The sequence below is a fragment of the Heterocephalus glaber genome, unplaced genomic scaffold, assembly GCF_053883595.1.
Source record: "Heterocephalus glaber isolate CG9 unplaced genomic scaffold, H.glaber_assembly_v1.0 deba00001687, whole genome shotgun sequence".
NCBI lineage: Eukaryota > Metazoa > Chordata > Mammalia > Rodentia > Bathyergidae > Heterocephalus > Heterocephalus glaber.
The window spans coordinates 15,773,829-15,790,479 of record NW_028258412.1 but is presented as its reverse complement, the minus strand read 5'-3'; the positions used below and the strand labels follow the sequence as shown (position 1 = coordinate 15,790,479).

General features: G+C 49.4%; 1 protein-coding gene across 4 annotated transcripts in view; it reads right to left on the bottom strand.

Moving 5' to 3' along the window:
• Positions 1-4,909: 4,909 nt before the first annotated feature.
• Positions 4,910-16,651, bottom strand: part of Ksr2 (kinase suppressor of ras 2) — a 430,849-nt gene continuing 419,107 nt past the window's right edge. For 3 of the 4 annotated variants that reach the window (XM_087198278.1, XM_004843700.4, XM_087198277.1), the window contains 3 exons: positions 12,795-12,924; positions 11,759-11,892; positions 4,910-9,401 (listed from right to left, as the gene is read on the bottom strand). In XM_087198278.1, the coding sequence (XP_087054404.1) occupies positions 9,395-9,401; positions 11,759-11,892; positions 12,795-12,924 (271 nt within the window). In that variant the 3' untranslated portion in view covers positions 4,910-9,394. Of the gene's footprint in view, positions 9,402-11,754; positions 11,893-12,794; positions 12,925-16,651 lie in introns of those variants that run through there. The other variant, XM_087198279.1, reaches the window with a different exon arrangement.

The following is a 16,651-nucleotide window of genomic DNA, read 5'->3' as shown; positions in this document are numbered from 1 at the left end:
CCATAGCTAACTGGAAATTGGTAAGAAGGTGGGAAAGGCTCTGAACTATCTAGGGGCTCTCCTTCCTGGGGAAGCTGGGGAAACGTCCCTGAGGAGCTCCAGAGAGCAGCACTATGGTTGCCTAGCACACGTCTTAGGGTTTGAGTTGACTAAGAAGAGTTCCTTCCTAGGATGCCCATGTTGGGGGTGATGCCTGGGGGACTTGGCCCTTGCTGTAGCCACATTCTCCTGGCTGATGTGGCCCTCACACTATGGAGCTTGGTGCCCTCCTCACTCCAGGTGCCCCCTCTTTGAGTTTTCCTCTTTCTCCAAAGCTGCAGGTGGCACATCGCTGGATTCCAGTCCTAGTAGTGTGGCCAAAGAGACAACCCAAGGACCTCAGGCAATGTCTGCACATGGGTCTGGATGTCACACAGGGGACAGGGGAGGCCACTAGCATTGGAAAGATGATGGCCAGGGTTGCTGTTCGATATCCTACAATGACCAAGACAGTCCCCGCCATAGAGAAATATCTGGGCCCTGGGTCAACGGTGCTGAGGTTGTGAAATCCTGGCTTACAATCATCATCCCTTCCTCGTTCTCTTTCTTTAGATCTTCATTTAAATGTCACCTCTTCCCAAAGACTTGGCCAGCAGACCCCCTTTCCCACTGTCCTCTTATGAGTTTTCTTTTTGTAGATCTATGTGCATTGCAAATGTGTACATTTGTGGTTGGCTGTTTCTTATCTCTCTCCCGCCTCAGGCTCTGAGCCTCAGAGGCTTTGTATCACTCATCACTGAATTCAGAGTAGGTACTTACTAAATCACCCAATGAATGAATGGCTGCAAGAGAAATACACCCACAGAACTCTCACCTTGGACACTGCCATCCGCATGAGGACACAGAGCTCCCTCCCACCCATACCAGTACATCGCCCACTACTCTGGTTATTGCAGACCACAATTTCTCTCCAGTGTCCTGTCTCCAGTGTGTCTCAAACCCTCCCTCTAGCACAGAAGTTCAGGGTATTTTTAAAAGAGAAGAACTAGCCAAGCTGGTATTGTTTTTTTTTTAAGTTGTAAGAAGAAAGAAAAACTAAGATTTGTATTTAATCATTAGACTTTCAAATCTAAGAAGCCACAATGCAAATAGCACGTTGCCATAAACAATTGCTGCCTACTCTGTGGAGGGAGGGGGCTGTTCTTTTGAGCTAATTTAAGCTAAATACATGGCAGCTATTTTTCATCTCTACTATTGTGTGACTTTCTCCTCACTCGCAGTCCGGGGGAGATTTCATCAGGCAGGAGGTTTGGGGTGTGCAAAGGGAGGAAGGAAATGGAAAGACAGCACAAGTCGTCCTCATGGCCACTAAGCTGGTTGTCAGAGGTATTTTGAGAACTCCAAAGTGAAGCCAGTGGTCCACTACGACCCCAGAAGCTATGTGGATGAAAACTGGATTCTGAACTTTGCACACAGGGAAGAAAACGAAGAGTAAAGAGTCAGATTCCTTTCCCTCAACAATCTGTGCAGCATATCCTGACTTCCCAGAAGCCCAGGCTGAACTACAGAACTTTCACAAACTGCCTCAGAAGAAAAGAGCCCCTGCCCTGCCCGCTGTGCCTACGACGCCATCTTTCCTCAGGGGCCACGTATGTCAGGCTCCCAGCCCAGCTGCTATGTGGCTGGAGGTACATTCAGACCTTCTGGGAAGCCATCCTGGAGAATAAATGATTCTCTCCAAGCTGCGGGCAGATTACCAAATAGGATCAGATGCAGGGTCTTAGGAATAGAGTCTTTCTGCATTTTCCAAGTTCCCTCACTGAATCTTCTGTGAGGCCCTGATGGACTGTGTACAAATAACAGCCCGAAGGACTAGGCTTCTGGAAGTTTCTGAGGCCTGAGTTCTAAACCAACCTCTATCCCTTAGAAAGGACCTGACTGGGGAGGAGTTTACCTGTCCTGTCTGGTCCTCAGACTCTGCTGCTATATAGGGACGGGAGCATGAGTTCAGGGATGGTCACATGTGTCCTTCTTGAGTGGCAACTCTCATTTCCCATGGCTGGGTCTGTGATCAGTGGAAAGGTGTGCTGTGATCAATCAGTGATGTCTGCTTGGAGCACAGGCTGTGGCAGCAGGAGCAGAAATGTTATATATTTGCCCTCTTTAGCCTTCCCCTGGGACTCTGCTTTTCCTACCAGTAGTGAATGGAAGATCAGCTGTGGCCAATGACTCTCACCTCCATCTTTCTTCCAGGGTGCACCTTGGATCAACTCTGGGGTATTTCTCACACGCTACCCTCTGGGGAGTCAGGGATGGATGAGGCCCAGATACCTTTACTCTCTTTAAGCAGGTGGTCTCTAAATGCTGGTGATCAACTGCTTGTTTTTGTGGGCCAGAACACTGACACTTGCTTCTTGAGCACCAATTAAGAAATTAAGCTGAACTCACACAGGTTGTCCTTGTTGGGGATTCAGAAACCAGCTTGAAAAGGCTTGCACAAAGGGATTATTGGCTTTTTAGAAATTCAACCACACAATAGTGTCTTTAAAGCTCTGACAAATCCTGCAGCCAAAAAACAAGTTTCATCTTGTTTTACCCAAGCATTTCCTATGCATATTTGTCCCAGGGTCCTTTCAGTAACAGAATGGCCATCTAGTCATCCATGGAAGTATAAGTCTATGGGGCATAGATAGTAAACAAGGTCTTATGTAAACCAGGCACACTGTAGGCAAAGCCATTTCCTCCAGCTCAGGCCTCAGTGGAGGGACACATTCATCTCAAGCCCACAAGATGAGTCCGTCATATTTTGGGTGTTAGGAAAGGGCTGAATGATCCCACTGATCTGAAAGGAAGGACCCTTCCCACCCAGGAGGGAAGTCCTCTCATTGGTCAGTCCCCTGGGAACCCAGGACCGCAGTTAAATGTCAAGTGCAGGAGGGGGAGAGGGTGGGGTGGAAAGTGTGGGCTGCTTGGAGGAGGAGGCTGCTGGCAGACACGCATTTCCTGAAAATCTGGGCGACTGCTGGCAGCCTGGCAGTCTGGGAACACAAGTGGGCACCCTGCACCCTCCCTTCCATGATCTCCTGTTTCTCCTCTCTCTCTGTAGGTTACTAGCTGGGAATCAGTCTTGGAGGCAGGGACTGTGACATCCCTGTGGGTGGCACGGAGCATTCAACACGGGTGAGTTCTTAGGAATGGAAGAGCCTACAGACTCATTTTTAAAATGTTGGCTCTACAACTTTGCGGGTTGGTTTATGTCTCTAGCCCTGTTGTTCCATCAAAATGGGGACATAGGTACCTGCCTACCAGGACTGTCATGAGGTTCCACAGGCCCAGCACATGGTAAGCATTCAGTGAAAAGCAACTATTAGAGCTGGAAAGTTACTCTGCCTTCCAGATGTCTCAGACCCCTGATCCATGGGACCACACGAGTCACACTTGTTAATCCTGGCAAATACATTTGAAAAGGAGACATGGCATCCACAACAGAGATGGAACTTCAACACCACCAAGCCCTGCCAACAGAGCCCTGTGGCCTCCTACGTCCAGCCCATGCTCTTACCCAGCACCTGACCCTCTCTGCGTTCTGGAAACATCTATTGAGCACCTACTATGTTCCAGGCACTGTGCTAGGAGCTGGCACAAAGACAAGTCGGGAGGTCAGGAGGATCTCAGTCTTCCACCAGCCTCCTGTCCCCAGCTTCCTGTCCCCATTTAGCAGGTAACTAAGAATTGGTATGGATCACAGGGCTCAAGAAGGAGTCAGTAACTAATCAGATGCACTGACCAGAGGAAAGAGTTCCAAGGTTGCTTCCACATTCTGGGGCCCAGCCTGATATTCATAACTTCTCGTTCCCTTGGAGAGCAGGACAGTTCCCTTACAAGTGGGTGCAGGTGAAGGCAGCTGGGATGGATGAGGTGACACTGAAGCCCAGGAAGAATGTCCTCAGGAGCCTGCCAGAAAACTTCCCAGGCAAAGCCCAAGAAGGAAGGAACAAAAGCCCAACTCCCCAAGGTCACTCCTCTGCCCCCGAGAGAGAGTATAAACAAAATCAGACACACATCACCAACACCTTTAGGCTATGCCATGACATGCCCTCAAGTGACTGTCCCTCTGCAGATGAGCCACCCACACACAGGCCACCCACCTTCCCACAAGGAGCTGAAATCTGAAGCTGCTGGGACTCAGTGATGGGAAGTGTCCTTCGGGAGGGGCTTGAGAAGTAAACAGCAGTGGCCTGAGCCTTGTGTCCCAGGGATACTGGGGGATCTAGGATCTGGGAGACCTAGGGTCTGTCATGGGGGGCCCAAGGTGACCTACCAAGGTACAAGAGAAAGCTCTGGAGAGCAGGTTCTTCTCCCAGCCACCCCTTCAAAGAAAAGAAAAAAGAAACCCTAACCCTCAGGACTACAGAATGTGACCTGATTTGCCACAGGGTCACTGTGGATGCAATTAGTTAGGAAGAGGGCCCTTAATCCAGCATGACTGGCATCCTTATAAAATGACAGCCACATGAAGACAAAGACACAAAGACATAGACAAAGACACCACAAGGAGGGTGGTATGCAAGGATGGAGACAAGATTAAGGTGATGTCATGCAAGCTGAGGGGTGCTAATGTTTGCCAGCACCCGCTACAAGGAGAAGGCAGGGAGGCTGCCCTTCCAGGGGTTAAAGAGGCATGGCTCTGCCCATCTTTGCTTTTGGACTTCTGGCCTCCAGAACCTCGAGAGGATAGACTTGTGTTATGTCTGGCCACACAATGCAATGTGCAGTGCATTTGTTATAGCAGCAGTGGGAAGCTGATACAGAGGGGAGTGAGGCTGGGGCATGTTGATAGCGTGCTTGCAACAAGACCAGCCCTTGGGGGATGGGTGGGTGAAGGATGACAGGGCACAAGGACAGGGAGGGTGTGTTTGGGGATGCAATGTTGAGACCAGTGTGGGAAAGCAAGTCAAGAATGGGAGTGTTGCCCCTAAAGGCTCTTTAACTTCAGTTCCTTGGCCAAGCATGGTGGTGCACACCTGTAATCCCTGCACTCCGGGGGGCTGAGGCAGAAGAATCACAAGTTTGAGCCCAGCCTGGGCAACTTAGTGACTTGTCGAGACTCTGTCTCAAAAAGAAAAAGAAACAAATAATAAAAAGGACTGGGGATGTAGTCAGTGCAAAGGCCTGGGGTTCAATCCCCAGTGGTGAAAAAAAAAACCCCCACAAAACTCCAGAGAATTAGAAATCCCAAGCGGTGTTGTAAGGGCCTGAAATGTGTTCAGTGCCACGTTCATATGTCTCAATCCCTAAGGGGACTGTATTTGGAGGAGAGCCTTCAAAGAGTTAAATGAGGGTAAATTAGGCCAGAGGGATGGGGCCTTAAGTCAGTATAAGGGTGGAGTCCTTACAGGAGGAGATGCCATGGACGTGAAGCCCCAATGAGAAGGCGGCTGTCTGCAAGCCAAGCAGAGAGGCTTGCCCCGGAAGCAACCCTGACACCTTGATCTGGAACTTCCAGCCTCAAGAGCTGTATGAAGGAAATTTCTGTTGTTCAAACCACTTGGTGTGTGGTACAGTGTCATGGCAGCCTGAGCAAAGGAATGGGGTCTTAAAGCCCTGCTAGTTCACGCAGCCGGGGCTTGAATTCCTGCCTATCATACATGCCATGTGGTCAACATCTGCTCACATCTGTCCCAGGGAGGGAGCTGTCACCTCCCTGGGAGCTCCTTGTACCTTAGGACTGTGAGACAGTCATCTCTCATGCTGCTGTTCCTCCTCTGGGAGCCATATACAAGTGAATTTATTCTCCTGTAAGTCTTCTCTATCAGAGGCTGGCCAAGAGAGTCAAGGCCCAGATTGCAAATATTTTAGGCTTCATGGGCTGCCTTGTCTCTGCTGCAAACAGCTCCATCACTGTAACACAAAGCCATTGAGAATATGCAAACAAACAGGTCTGTCCCAACGCAATTCCATGTAGGGACAAGAACTTTGAATTTCATAGAATTTCCCCATGTCATGAGATAGTCTTCTTCTTGAGTTTTCGCCCCAATTAAGTACAGGTAAAAACAATTTTGTGGGCTGGATGTGGCCCTCAGGATGCAATTTGTGAATCTCAGCTCTGGATTTGTCAAGATAGTGATTATGTGGGGCTAAGTTTGGCCATTTCCTCCACGTGCTTCTGATGGTGGGGACAGTGCTTGAGATGCGAAGGGAGTCTGGATTCGTGTGTGCTTGGGGTGTGTGGTGTATAATTATGGGTTGGAGGTGGGGAAGGACCAAGTTTACTGGATTCAGGAATCTGACTGCTGATGCCAATCAAGGGCTTCCATTGGTGGAAGAGGTCAAGGTGCCTGTGGTGAGAAAGAGGAGGGAACTCGACAGCAAGATTAGATGGTTTTCCTCTTTGATCAGTAAGAGGAAAACCAGAAAAAAAAACCCCATCTAAATGTTGACTTGGTTTCCAGTTTGGCTCTGGGGATGGGGAGGCCAGAGAATGTCCCATAAGAGGGTTTTTTATTTTGGGAAAGACCTGTGGCCTGGAGGAAAGGGTGGAATTCAGTGTGCAAATCTACACATGTCCTAGGAAGGAAAGAGATGTTTCTCTCAGAGCTCAAGGCCTTCGGGTGGATCTTACCCTGTCGACCAGCTCTCTCAGGCAGCCTGTCTAAAGAAGGATTTGCGGAATGCAAGGCACAGACAGAAACAACTCACTGTCAAGTGCGTGACTTGTGTCACTGAACACACACACATATTTTTGCCGGGTAGACTGTATAGACTGAGCTGCAGGACAGGGGCAGCTAGGATGGAAACATTTACAGTGTCCTCTCTTCTCTTTCTCCTTGCAAAGGATGGATGAATGTATGCCCCTCCCCCCACCCCATGCATAGACTGAGGCCAGCAGGGAAAGAAGCGGTTTTGTTTTCCCAGGACTTAAAATTGTGCAAATTAAAGGGACCACTAACAGGCTATGGTGATGCAGTTGGGGTGGGAGAGGGGGTCCAGGCGGACGCCCAGATGTGCCCAGGTGATTGCAGCAGAGATCTTGGCAGGTGGGGACAGAGCATGGAATGAGAAGAAAGTACAAGAAGTCAAGAAGAGGTGACATGGGACCCAGGGACAGGTCCAAGGAACCCTGGTCTACAAAGCAGAGAAGCCCCAAGAAGAGAAGGTCAGGATGGGGTTTTCCCCTGGGTCATCCACTTCTGGTCCTAATCCCAAAGAGGTGCTCATGAACACATGGAAATGTCGCCCTTTGGAGACCTCGCAGGGCCCTGCCGAAGGCTGGGGTTGGCCAGTGTGGCCCAGAAGGTGGAAACGAGTGGGGCAAAGAGAGGAGGTTCAAGTCCTTGTGGGCAATTCAGCTTCAGAATAGCTGAACACTGGCTACCTCTTCCCTTTGTTGCTTCCTCTCAAAGACTGATCTGTGGACCTGTGGCATCCTGATGGGATGAGAGAGAAGTCAGCAGCTGGATTTCAGGCACTCAGTAGGCTTCAGGCAGAGCCAAGGAAGGTCCAGGCCCAGAGGAGGGTTGGTCCACAGGGGGCTTGTTTGCTGGGGAGACATGGCCTACAAGAGCTATCCCCAGCAACACCAGAGCTCTGGGGGCCCCTGAAAATATATGTGAAATGCCTCCAAGATACACTAATACCGAGCCAGGGGCCACAGAGATGTCTAGACGTCCCAGAGGAATGTCCATTTAGGAACTGCCCATATGGGGCTTTGAGTCCCTGGGTGCCAGACAGGTGGGATTATTATTGGAAAGGCCTTGGGGAAATACAGGGGTCTCCCTGGGATCCAGCTCTTAGGAAACACGACTTTTCTCATCATTCTTCCTGGCTTGGTCCACAGAGCATGGACCAGTCTGAGCTACCCAAGGTGGGGAAGATCCCCCTAGATATGTCTGGTTGAATTTTGAGCCTCAGCACAGATAGGGTTTTGAGCCTCAGTTCCTCTCTCTGGGAGGGAGACACCTGGATAAGGTGGCAGCTACAAGATGACCAAGGCCAGTGGTACCCAGTAAGTCCAGAGGGCCAGTGGGCCAGCCCTGGGCATCCTGCCAGCTGCTCAGCTGTCTCTGCAATTGCTCTGCTTGGGAATGGATTTCCCTTTTACGTTGAGTTAGATCAGTGGGGTCAGGGATTTGGGAAATGTACACACGATCCAATCTGTTCACAGCATCCTTCACACAGAACCACGGGGGACCCTAGAAAAAGCCACCAGCCCAGCAGATAAACAAAAGGAGGGATAGGACGAACACTGAGCCAGCACAGATAGGTGAGGGAACACAGGCTCCTGACGGGGAGGCCACTTGGAGACTCAGAACCAGGCTAGCGTGGAAAATGCAGGGCTACAAACACCTGCCCTCCCTCACCTCCTCAAAGAGCTTACTAAGGGTGAGAGGCGGAAAAGTCCTTCAAAATAGGGCATCACATGTACAACCCTGGAACCCAGTGCGTGACATCCCATATCCATCACTGTGGGTGGAGCAACTCCACGGCGTCAGCACAGAGAGAGAGAGGGGAAGGAATGTTCTGCGACCCCTTCCCCAGAGCCCTGGGCCTCGGAGCCCAGACTTCAGGGGGTATCATGAATGACGGCGGTATAGGGAACCCCCGGAAGTCATTTTGGCTGGGAAGCCACTGTGCCTTCCACATTGTAAAAGGAGGGTGGGGGAGTGAGATGAGACAGGATGACATTTTTGTGGAACAGCAGGCAAAGGCGGAACCCAGAAACTGCTACCCCTGAGACTCAGAGCTCAAAAGTCAGGCAGAACTCTTCCCCTGCCTTCTGGAGCTATATGCAAAGGTGACACAAACCACTGTAGCCTCGGGCTGGAGGCTCTGAAAACAGATGTTTCCAAAGGAATGAGCTTTTGCCAACCCTTCCTCCCCACCTTGACCTTGGCCAAGAAGCCTGGACAGAGCTGGTGCTTGCTCTGCTTCCTTCCCACAGAGACAAAAGCCGCCAGGAACACTCCATGGCTTGGGGCAGTCTGGACCCCGCTTTTCCAGGTGGAAAGAAAACAGAGCCTTGGCCACAGGGTGATGCATGCACACACAGACGCTCCTATGAGCCTGCCCACAATGTCTCCTACCCTCATCTGCAGAGCCTGGGGCTCTACTTTCAGCCTGTGTTTCTCTGGTCTACGCTGTTCCCCCTGGGCCTCACTCATCAATCCTGCCTGGTCCTCCTGACTGATCCAGTTCTGTCCTAGCTCGGGGTTCCTGACCCTGCCTGAGAAAAAGGGCGCAAGTCTGGGGTGCATGCGGGGCAGCCCCTGCGCGCGTGTGTGCAGTGCCCCCAGGCTGGCCGGGTCGGGACACTCTGACGGTGAGCCTCTGGCCTCCTGAGCTGGCAGGGGGCAGAGCAGGGAAAGAGAGGTGATTCGGAGCTGAGGTGGCTGAGCGCCATCTGACTGTCGCACGGTCACAGCCTGGAAGTGGGGAGAGAAAGAGAGAGCATGGTGAGATAGGATGTGGATGTGGCAGTGCCACCCTGCCACCTCAGAGGGTCAGGTGTTTTGAGATGGGCAGCTCCTGTCCTCTCTAAGTGAAAAGGACTTCTGCTATGTGAAGCCCTACTATGTGCCAGGCTCTATGCCCAGTGCCACACATACCTGATCTCATTTAAGCCTGAAAACAGCCTGCAATATAGGCACAGCATACCCTCTTCACAGATGAAAACCGAAGCTCCAGGGGTTAAGGTTTTGCCCAAGGGTGCACAGCCAGGAAGTAGCAGGGCTGAATTTGAACCCAGAACTCTCCTACTGGAGCATGTGGCCTCTGGGCCAGGGATGGTCATGCATTGTGTGGGCTGCAGGAGGCTCAATAAAGGCTGGAGATACAGGATGAGGACATGAGATCAGGATCCTCACAGTGCTCCGCTATGAACTGAGGGTTACCACCCATGGCAGCAAAAGGACCTCAATTGTTTTGTTTGCCACTGTATTCTCACTCAAGGAATGGTGCCTGGCACTTAATAGATGTTCAGCATGCACAGGCTGAATAATAAAAGCCCAGAATGAATGGAAAATTCCACTGGACCTAAAGTCCCACGAGGCCAGAACATATCTTGTTCTCTTTTGTGTTCTCAGCCCAATACCACAGCTGAAGGAAATAGAAAGAAAGGTCCCTCTCTTGCCCTCCAGCCAGTGAGCTCTCAGCCCCTCTCTGCTCTTGAATGCCTGCCCTTCCTTCCTGACCCCAGGAGAACAGAAGTCACAGGGTGACGGCCCAAATGCCCCCTGAATTTTGTGGCACCAAGGTCTCTTGTGGAGCCCCAACACCAGTTCTTGCCTGCATTCCCTTGGCGGGGGAGAGGTCTTGCTGGGTAGTGTCTCCTTCTGTCTGTTTTCACATCCAGTTGTTTCTAAATCCTACTAGGATGTCAGAACCAGGCTCACTGTCCCTCCTGTGGTTGCCATGGTGTAGTCAGCAACTGCTAACTGGGCTGCACTATACCAGTTACCTGAGGACACAACCCCATTGGACTCTCGTGGCACTCTTGCTAGAAGCTTTCACTGCCCTCATTTTCCAGAGCATGACATTGTAGCTCAGAGAGGTCAAGTGACAGGCCCAAGGTCACACACACAGACACAGCAGTTGAGCAATGGAGTAGCAGTTCCAATTTATGTCTACATGACTATGAAGTCTGTGTTCTTTCTAATGGCCTGAGGAGAAGACTGAGCCCCTAGCGGGAGAAGACATTCCATTCTCTACATTCAACAGGTTCAAGCATTGGGGTGAAGACTGGAGGAGGGTCTCCTGATGCCCTGGGACCTTTTTGTCTTCATGGGGTCCCTTGGGGAGACTTGGATAGCTGCTGTGTGTAGCTGTGCATGCAGGCAGGGCCTTGCAGCAGTATTACCTAAGCACATGTGTCCATGTGCAGGCATGCATAGCAGTGCAAGCATGTGTATGGATATGTGTCTTCATGCATCATGTATGTGACTGTGTACCTGCACATGTGTGTAGCTGAGTGTGCCTATGTGCACAGGCTGGGTGTACAAGTGTGTTTCCATGGAAGGTTCTTGTGTACAGCTATGGTGTCTATATCTGAGCGAGTGCCCAGGTATATTTTGTGAGTGTATACATGTGTGTGTATACCTGAGAGTGTCTGTGTGAATGAACACAGCCAGGTGTGCCTGGGAGAACCTTGCAGAGCAGAACATAGCAGGGCCCCCATAGTAGCCTCCTGGGCCTGTCTTCCTCTCAGCTCCACTGAGATCATTGCAGAAGCTGGGCTGAAATGGAACCCCCAGACAGAGAACCCCACTCCTGATTACAGGGAGGGCCCCGGGTCTGCAGGCAGGAACAAGGCAAGGTAGCATGTGGCCTCACAGTGAGGACACAGGTGCTCGGGGCAAGACGAGTTGAAAGCCTTTCTTGTCTCTGTGCTCATATGCTAGAGGATGCTGGGAGTCCAAAGCTGCCATGACGGGCCAGGCTGCTGGCCTGGAGGGGGATTTCCATCAAGCCAGGCCTAGTAGAGGGGTCCCTGACACAAGACAGATGGGACCTGGCAGGCTCAGGGTGCCAGCTCTCCACATGATGCTCAGACTCTCTGGGCCTCAGCCTTCATCAGGCAATGCAATGAGGAGCCATGACAGCCACAGACTGACTCTAGGACCCAAGTCCCATAACGACAGATAACCTGATCAGAAATCTTGTAGGGATGGGATGTGCTGGGGGGAGTGGGGATGAGGAAAGGGGCTGATGAGGGGAGCGGTTTGGGAAGGGGGCCAAAAAAGCAACAAAGGCTTGGGAAGAGAGGCAGAGGGAGAAAACCTACTCTGCAGACTTCCAGAAATGTCCGGGGTGAGACAGGCGGCGGTTTCGCTTTGGCAGTTTCTCCAGCATGTCCATGAGCTTGGTGAAGGTGGGCCTCTCTTCTTGTTCAAAGGCCCAGCAGAAGAGAAGGATGTCCTAAAAGAAACCAGTGAGTGAACATAAACAGTGACTTAATTATTCCCTGGTACCTCACTGGGTCTACCCACCTGTCCACCCATCTGCCCACTTCCCGATCCCTCCATCATTCACCCATTCACCCGCCAAGCATCCATCCACATCAATGCACTCAGCCACCTTTCATTTATCTTCCATCTCTCCACCCCACCTACTTTCTGAGCCCAAGTAACAAACCAGGCTTCTATGCTAGAAGGCCTGGGATACATCATGATCAACAATGTTTCCCAAGAGATTTCTGGGCACTTTTCTAAAAAGTCCTGAGGTCTCCAGCCACATCCCAAGAATCTAAGTACCTTTCAAGGCCAGCTACTTTGTGTAATTTCCTCACCCAAGAAAGGAAACTTAGAGGTGGGTAGTCCTGACAACGATACCAGATAATTACTGATTCCCTGACTTATCTGTCTTCTGATCAAAAGAGAGGATTCTTCCTGCTGTGTTTAAGAGGAAGATTATTAATTTATAGTCAGGCTTTTCTGTTTCTGTATCTGTTGTTCTGAGTTGGATAATGCCTTAAAATTATTGTGCCGATGAAAATAAAATTAACACCAAAACATTTTTGATATTTTAATGACTATCTTTAAAAATATAACAAAAAAGGAAGGGCTCTTCTATCTGACCTAGCAATCCATTGCTGGGAAAAAAACTTGACCAAATGTTACTCTGCCTCTAGTGGCAGGCACCTGAAATTGCAGGCATAGTTCAGAGCTTTTTGCCTTCTAAGCTCCAAACTGTTCTAAACTGCCACCTAAAAAGGCTGCAGGGGATGCTTTTTTTGGTCACCTCACACAGTTCAAAAGGAAGTCTGGGTCTGCATCTCCTTTTCCCCTTGACCCCCAGACCCGGTCTATTGTGGGACTTACCGAGATTTCTTTTCCCATGCCGATCTGGCTGAGGTTGGGTTTCATCCCTGTGCCCATCTGCCAGATTATGGCCTCTGCTGGTTGGGTCTTGAAAGGCCACTCTCTGGCATGGAGTTCGTACCAGATTGTGCTGTTGGCAGATGTTTTATAGCGGTGTTGGTGTGGCAGGTCACTTGTGACCTTGGAGCCCCTGCTCACCAACACCCACCCAGCCAGCCAGCCTCTAGGCTGACCAGCTGACCAGCTTCTTCCTTGCAGGATTGGCATATTGTCCCCCAGGACATGCTTGAAACTCTTAATGTCTTAGGCCTCATGCTTGTCCCAGGATACCTTCTTTGGTGCCTGAGTTAAAATGAATCAAACTGTAGATTCTGGGCAGTTTAATATGATGTGGTTACAACCTTTGACTGTGCATTTGTAATTCTAGGAAAAACCACTGTAGGTGAATGATTTGGGATAATGATATTCATTAATAAGGATGTCCTCTACAGCATTATATATAATATTGAAAGAAAGCAGAAATAATTGCTCAACAATAGAAACAACTGCTAATAATAGGAATTGATTGTACATATCATGGCAAATTCATAGAATGAAATGGAATGTTATATTATTATGAAAACACTTCAAAGAAATTATACTGACATTAAGACGCTCAACAGATCATTTTAAAAATGAAACAAGCAGGATGTGAGATTATATAGATAGGGTCTGATGTTGCTCTTTTTAAAGTCAGATATGTACGGATAAGAGAAAAAGTGAAACACCCCAAATGTGAATAACAGAGAACTCTGGATGTTAGGGTAGGATTTCTTTCCCCTTTCGTATCTGTGTTTCTTAAGTGTGAACCTGAGTGTTGAATGGTAGAGAGAAAGAAAAAAAGAGATTTGAGAATCAGACTGGTTGTATTCTATCCTAGCAGTACGAGGCTGTGGAGGGCGCTTCTCTAAACCTGCGGAGGTTTCCTTGGCTGTTAAGTAGAATAGCAGTAAAAGTGCTGTAGGACAGCGTTTATCTGGGATGCTGAACACCAGACCCATTCGGTGTTAGAATTATCCTTGAGTGATTTCCTGGGTTATCATCTGTTTTATAAATCAGGACATTGTAATGAAGGAAGAAATGATTGCTCCAGTGAGCAGCACTTGGCCATGGATGGGGCAGTGCACAGATGATGCCGGGAGGCCTGGGCAGCATGGGGACAGTGACAGATGAGCACAGGATGCTGGGTGTCACTGAGCTGTACCAGGGAGATAGATCTCAGTTCTCTGAGACCCAGATTCCCCAACTCAGGAAATATCTGAAACAATCTTAGGAAATGATCTCTCCTCCACTCTGAGATAATTTATGTAAATGTGCCTGAAAGAACACAAAGCACTCTGTTTTTCTCTTCACTGCTCAGAAGACTGTGTAAACTAACTGTTCTTAGATGCTCAATCAGCATCATCTTTTTACCTGACCCCACACACCTCTGGACTTGGCAGGGGTGATGCTTAGGTGTTGGCATATTGGGTTAGAGGGCAAGGAAGTCCTCTAAAGAAAGTGCTATGTGATTCTAGTTATCCTAATAAACAATAATGCTTATTATTCCAAGTTAGATATTGTTCTCAACTCTTTGCTGGGGAGGTGCATGAAGCATGCTTTCTTCTCCTCATGCTTTGACTACTTGAGCCCTTGCTGAACCTGGTGAGTCTGTTCCTCCCATAGCAGCTCATTCCTGTAGACAGAAAGAACTCACTGGTGAGTGGACCTTTCACTCCAGATCACAACCCCCAATACTTCTTATACTGGGACTTCACCCCCAGGGCCAGTGTTCCCCAGGCCTTACACTTGGAGCCCACTGAAATTATCCCAAGTACCTGATTCTGCGCCTGCTCACTGTGCTGCCCCCCCTACCCACCTGCTCCTTCCAGAAGAAACCTCAAAGAAAGGCTCTTGCCCACCTAATCTTCCTGCTCCCTCTGCCTCCTGATCAACACTTCCCCACGGGGCCTCTGCATAGCTCGGAGTAGACCATTTCTTATGGGATCTGTGAGTGACAAACCATCTTTTCAACAGTGATTGTCTCCTCATCTGTCGGCCTCATCATACCTGAATAATAATTAAACCTACACCTTAAAGCAGGAGACGTTATTGTTATCCTCACTTCATGGATGAGGAAACAGGCTCAGAAAAATTCTATCTTACCCAGGATCACACAGCAAAGAAGAGGGACAGCCAGAAGTGGGATCTAGGTCACCTGAGTCCAGAGCTGTGCCGCTGGTCAACACACTGTACCAGGGAGCTTATACTCCATCCCATTCAAGAGTTCCTTGCCATCAGGGAAGTGACAATTTTGAGGTGCAACCTAGCAGCTGATGGTTGGAGCTGGCAAATGAGTTACAAATGGGTTGCACGGACAACTTGTGTGGAGGGAGGAGGTCCCTTTCCAGAGTGCTTCCTTGTGCTTGGTACCTTAGAGATGCTTTCTTGCTCAATTCTTCTGATGCCTCAATGGGTCTCATTATCTTTGATTTACAGCCGAGAGCAGCAGGGCTGTGAGTAGTGGTGTAACTCCCAAGCCCATGGAGGATCCATGGTTAAAAGCTCCAACTGTGGAGTTTGGATGTTGCCGGTTCAAATCCCTGCTCCACTACTAATTGCAATAAAGCAAATTCTGGAGTCATTTGCAGCCTCAAATTTCCCAGCTTCCAATTGGAAATAACATGATACCTTCTTTGAAGGGTGCTTATAAAGGCTGCATGAGACAGCACCCATAAACAGCTTAACACAGTGCTCAGCACACTTTTAAAAGGTCATTTCTGAGGGGCTAGGGATTTAGCTCAGTGGTTCTACCTCCTGCCTTGCAAGCACAAGGACTGGAGTTCGATCCTCAGTACAAAAAAAAAAAAAGTTCATTTCTGTTCTCAGTCATCCCTGAGCCTGAGGTTCCCAAGCAACAGGATGCTCCTAACTGGCAGGAATCCAAGAGCGCCAGGTCCGTTGCAATTTAGCAGTGTCAGAAATAAAAGCCTCATTAAAATTTCCTTTCAAACCCAACTTTTGAGAGAAATTCACTTTGAGGAGAAAAAATATTGCTAAAGGATGAAAATTCCAGTGGAAAACCAATTACTCACTTTGGTACATTTTGTTAATAACATTTTTTTTCTTTTGCTAAATTTATACTACACTATACCAACGTAATTATTGCAATTTGGTTTCAGATAACGATGTCTAACGAGATAAAGATTTGGGCATTAACTAATCAGGACAAGTGGCAGCCTCCAGAGGGGCCCAAGCCACAGATGCTGAGAACTGTGATCTTCCCACAAACGCCCCCGTCGGAGCTGATGGTGAGGATACGGGGGATACTCTTCCCCTGAAAACTGTTTCTCTAACAGGGCTCAGTGGTGTGAAGTCTAATTGCACACATCTACAGCCCTGCAACTCTCCCAGGCAGCTTTGCCAGCCCTGTGTCCCCCGGCTGGCCCTTGCCCCCAAGCCATAGCAAGGCAGGGCAAGGATTAGCATGGTCATTGGAGGGATGGCAGTGTAGAAGCTCTCCTGGTGGCACCTTCTCAGAGTGCTCTGCCCTGCATCTTGGACTCTTAATGTCCTTCCCCCCTTTCGAAGACATCGCCTCCTCTCTCGTGGCTCTAGTTACTATCTATCTGCCCACAAATCCTCATGCTTCTTTCCTAAGCTCTAGAAGTGTGGATTCAGTTGCTGGCTGGCCAGTTTTCATGGTTATCTCCAATGCTGCTCAAACTCACTGTGTCCAAACTGACTTGTTTGCCTTTCTGGTACACACCAATCTACCTCACCTTCAGAGTCTTTATCTTGGTGCATGACGCCCCTCTCTACCCACTTGGTTAAGGCAG